The following is a 4,222-nucleotide window of genomic DNA, read 5'->3' on the forward strand; positions in this document are numbered from 1 at the left end:
AAGAATACAATAGAAATACACTTTTTGCACTATGGAAAAATGGTCTTATATCCTGGGTGGGATTAGAAGAGGTCGGGAAGCAGTGTTTAACCTGTGTTTACAGTAAGCACTGTGAGAAATGACTGGCTAAAAGTGTTTGTTACTGTTCAACCTTTTGATGTGCTCTTAAATAAAAGTATCACACACACATGAAACGTCCTGCGTTCCCCATACGCAGGAGCGTAATACTCGCACCCTTATCTTCGTTGCTAAGGTATATTCCTTTCCTCGTCTCTTCGAAAAACGTCTAATGGGGTTTTTTAAAGATTGGGTTTTGGAGAAGTAAACCCTCAAGCCTCCCCTGAGGTCCCCTTTTGCTTGACACATCTTATAACCACAAGGGAGCAGTCTTTCCTTTGATGAGGTCTTCCCTCCACCTCCACAGAAATGGAAGAGCAAGGGTAAGTTTGCAAACAGTCTGAAAGCTCTTTCCATTAGCCCTGGACGCCGGAAACCACAAAGGGCAGTCAAGTTTTGATTTTCAAGGAGAAAGCCTCTGGTAAACTTTCGCTCAGCCGCCAGATCTGTGGGTTCCTGGGAGGGGCTCTTTTGAAACCTGGAAGATTCCTATACTCTTGAAGACCCAGAGCGGTGGATTACAGTAATTGAAAAGCTTGGGTGACTTTGAAAGATTACCCTGTTTGGTGTACGCTCACATTTCCAGGCTAAGGGGCCGAGCAGAGGCATCCCTTTTGTTATCTGTTGAAATACGAAGATCAGAGGGGAAGACAGGGTTTGAAGTGTGGATTAGGGGGTCCCAAATCTTTGCCTATCACCTCCGTCTGGAGCTTTATAAATGATCGAGGAGTGCAATGAATTTAGGGAATCATGCAGAGTTTCCCTGAAGCCTGTCCTGGAACCAGACACTTCTTTAAAGTCCATCTGAATGGACCAGCAGATGATCTACGCTTCGAAGATTTTAAGTCTCATCTTCTAAGAGATTAGTCTCTTGGGTTGATCTGTTTGCTTTTCGGCGAGGGAATGGAGAAACGTAAACCGGCCGGCCTGCTGCCCTCGCCGTACCACCTCCTCACCGTGCCCCCGGACCTGCCGGGGACCCTGCCCCGCCTCCCTCTCAGGGACCCGCTCACGGTCTCCCGGCGTCTGGACGCCGCGTGTGGGCCGCGGGCCCCCGGGGGCTGCGCCGCGAGGCCGCCCTGCCGGCCCCTGCCGCTGGAGGGCGCCCTGGAGCCCGCCTTCCTCCGCCGGCGCAACGAGCGCGAGCGGCAGCGGGTGCGCTGCGTGAACGAGGGCTACGCGCGCCTGCGAGACCACCTGCCCCGGGAGCTGGCCGACCGGCGACTCAGCAAGGTGGAGACGCTCCGCGCCGCCATCGGCTACATCAGGCACCTCCAGGAGCTGCTGGAGCGCCACGGCCGGGGGCAGGAGGGCCCCGCCGGCGCCCGCACTCCGCGCCCGGCCGAGTGCAACAGCGACGGCGAGTCCAAGGCCTCGTCGGCGCCTTCGCCCTGCAGCGAGCCCGAGGAGGCGGGCAGCTAGCGAGCGCCCGGCCCGGCCCCCCGCGCGCCCCCTCCCCTGCGCGCCCCCTCCCCTGCGCGCCCCCCGCCCTGCGCGCCCCAGGAGTCGGGCTGAAGAGTCTCTCCCAGGGTGGTTTGCATTTTTTTGCTCTCGCTTTTTTTCTCCAGAACTAAATCTTAGGAAGAAGAAATGCGTGTTTTACGGGGTGGGCGGGGGGGTGTATTTTGACATTCTGGTTGCCCTCCTCCCCCCACCCCCCTTATTGGTTATGCGCCTGCAAACTCAAAGGTGCTTATTACGGAAATTCTACGGTCCTTCTCAAGTGCACACGGTACCGGATTCTGAGCACCTCATTATTCTAAAAACTCAAGAGGGCGACAACGACAGGAATTTCCCACAGCCCGCGGTGTGGGTACAATATGTACATGAATATCGAATTAAATCCAACCTTAACCAACGGAGAACTTTCCAAATAAATAAATAAATGACAGCCCTTAGGACGAGAGGAACGTTTTCCTGCATGCTTTCCTTTGAGAATTGCATTTGAAATTTAATTGACACTGTCACTTTGGGTGAAGGTGACTCCAAGCTGCCGCTTGAGCAAACGCCCATTTGCCAGGGCCTGCTGGACCAGCGCGTGCCCTTGGCTGAGTACGTGCACCGCGGTGCTCGAGAACACCAGGGCCGTATTTTGATACTGCCAGCTTTATCCAAAAGTGGCTGTTTGGACACTTCATAGCGTTGAGGAAGTAATCAGATTTGGATGAAAACTTCTCAGTCGTTTCTGTCCGCTGTTTTTTTATTTTCCTTTTCTTTCCATCTCTCTCTGTAGTTCTCACTCCATCTAACCTTTGGTTAAGTTAAAGTGACACCCCTGATTAAAAAAAAAAAAAAAAGAAATGTGTAGATGGTTGAAGAGGGTGGCCTGGGGCACCTGGCTGGCTCAGTAGGTTAAGCGTCTGCCTTCAGCTCAGGTCATGATCCCAGGGTCCTGGGATCGAGCCCCACATCGGGCTCCCTGCTCAAGGAGAAGCTTGCTTCTCCCTCTCCCACTCCCCCTGATTGTGTTCCCTCTCTTGCTGTCTCTCTGTCAAATGGATAAATAAAATCTAAAAAAAAAAAAATGAAGAGGGTGGACTGAAGTTGGTATGTTCTCAAACTTTCATCATCATGAGGGCCTCTAGGTATGCGGAAATTATCTAGTGACTTTGGCTTTGTTCTTGGTCTTTGAAAAACATTTAATTTTAGTCAATTTTGTCTTAGAGACAATTATGAAATTCAGTAGATAAGTCAAATGCTTGTTGACATATGAAGATAAACTTCCTCTCTCTAAAGAGGTTTTCTAATATCCTGAATTGACCTTTCCACAGAGGCAGTCCTGGTATGGGGGTGGGGAGTGGGGCCAGCACACCGGCAAGGAGAGAAAACTACTCATGGGGAGCCCTTTCAGGGCATGATTTAATCCCCACACGGGCCTCATGAGCTAGGTTTTAGTACCTCCTTTTTACAGATATGTCAACTGGGGGAAGCTAATATGCGATATGAATATCTTTTACGTGCCTCGAATTCTGTTGTGTGCTTTTTACATGTTGTCCTATTTCATTCTCATTCATCCTAGTGAGGTATTACACATATGCTGTGGTTAAAAAAGGGTGGGGGGGCTTGCGTGGGTTTGTATTGCTGTGGTTAGTTGAGCTGAGATTCAATCCTGAGTTTGACCCTAAAGCCCAGACTTGCTGTGTCTCTTACCCTGTCCTCCCTTGCTCCCTTATTTGTTAGCCAAGTGACAGAGCAAACATTTTTTAATTGCTCAGCAACTCCATTTCCTCATCTGTAGGTTTCACAGGAGAAGTGTAGATGAAAGACCATGGTAATCTGCAAGGTACTATTCAATGGTAAATTAGTCAGGTTTTAATCCTTTGGAGAAAATACTATTACTCAGTTCTATGGGGAGGAAAGCCTGGTTGAAAATGATCTCTAGGTAGAGTTAGTGTGATTTCTTCAGTGCGTTAGGAGGAGGACAGAGTAATCACATGGCATTAGGATTTTACCTTCTATTGTAAGGTTCCAGGGGACATGACCTGTGGAAGCTGAATCCCTGTTAAGACATATAATTACTAATATTTGTAACAATGAGTTATAATGGATTCTGTGTTTCTGGTGGCACAGATAAATGCTTTACAATGATTCACAACAAATATTTACTTTTTCTTAAGAACTGGGCAGAGCCTTTTGGTTTGAAGGAGCAAGATGTAACCTTGCTCTTTGCCATTCCTGGGTTACAGCCTTACCAACATCTGTCATGTATCCATTTTGGTCTCCAGGCCGGTTGTTATTCCCTATGGAGGTTTCAGTGAAGCAAGCCTCTGTGAGATATATTTACTATTGGGAGGGAGGGGGCGGGAAGGAAAACACCCATATTACCTCCCTGGCTGAATTGGAGGAGAGAGTAATTCACCAAGTTGTTGAGAACCTTGAGAAACTTTTTAGGGGTCTTTGATAGTTCCCTTGTTCTGCTCCAGCCATGGTCGGCACCTTGACGTTCTCTTTTCTACAGTAGGAATAATAACAATAAAAGAGTATATTTTGTTTATATACTGTGGTTGCTTTTAAATGCAAGAAAATGAAATAAAGACTTTTTTCTTCATTTACTTCTCTAAAATAAATGTATAAAATGTGTGAACAAATATAATATACCTTGAGA

At 48.3% G+C, this 4,222-nt stretch overlaps 1 protein-coding gene across 1 annotated transcript; it reads left to right on the forward strand.

The window, feature by feature from the left end:
• The first annotated feature begins 1,020 nt into the window (after window positions 1-1,020).
• Window positions 1,021-1,539, forward strand: ASCL4 (achaete-scute family bHLH transcription factor 4). Its single transcript, XM_032416519.1, has one exon. It carries the CDS (start codon window positions 1,021-1,023, stop codon window positions 1,537-1,539), a length of 519 nt encoding a protein of 172 aa, XP_032272410.1.
• Window positions 1,540-4,222: the final 2,683 nt, after the last annotated feature.

This window comes from Phoca vitulina, unplaced genomic scaffold (assembly GCF_004348235.1).
Source record: "Phoca vitulina isolate PV1807 unplaced genomic scaffold, GSC_HSeal_1.0 scaffold19, whole genome shotgun sequence".
NCBI lineage: Eukaryota > Metazoa > Chordata > Mammalia > Carnivora > Phocidae > Phoca > Phoca vitulina.

What these genes read in the sequence shown, in the direction of transcription:
- ASCL4 (XM_032416519.1), top strand. Translation starts at nt 1,021, where the DNA reads ATGGAGAAACGTAAACCGGCCGGCCTGCTGCCCTCGCCGTACCACCTC.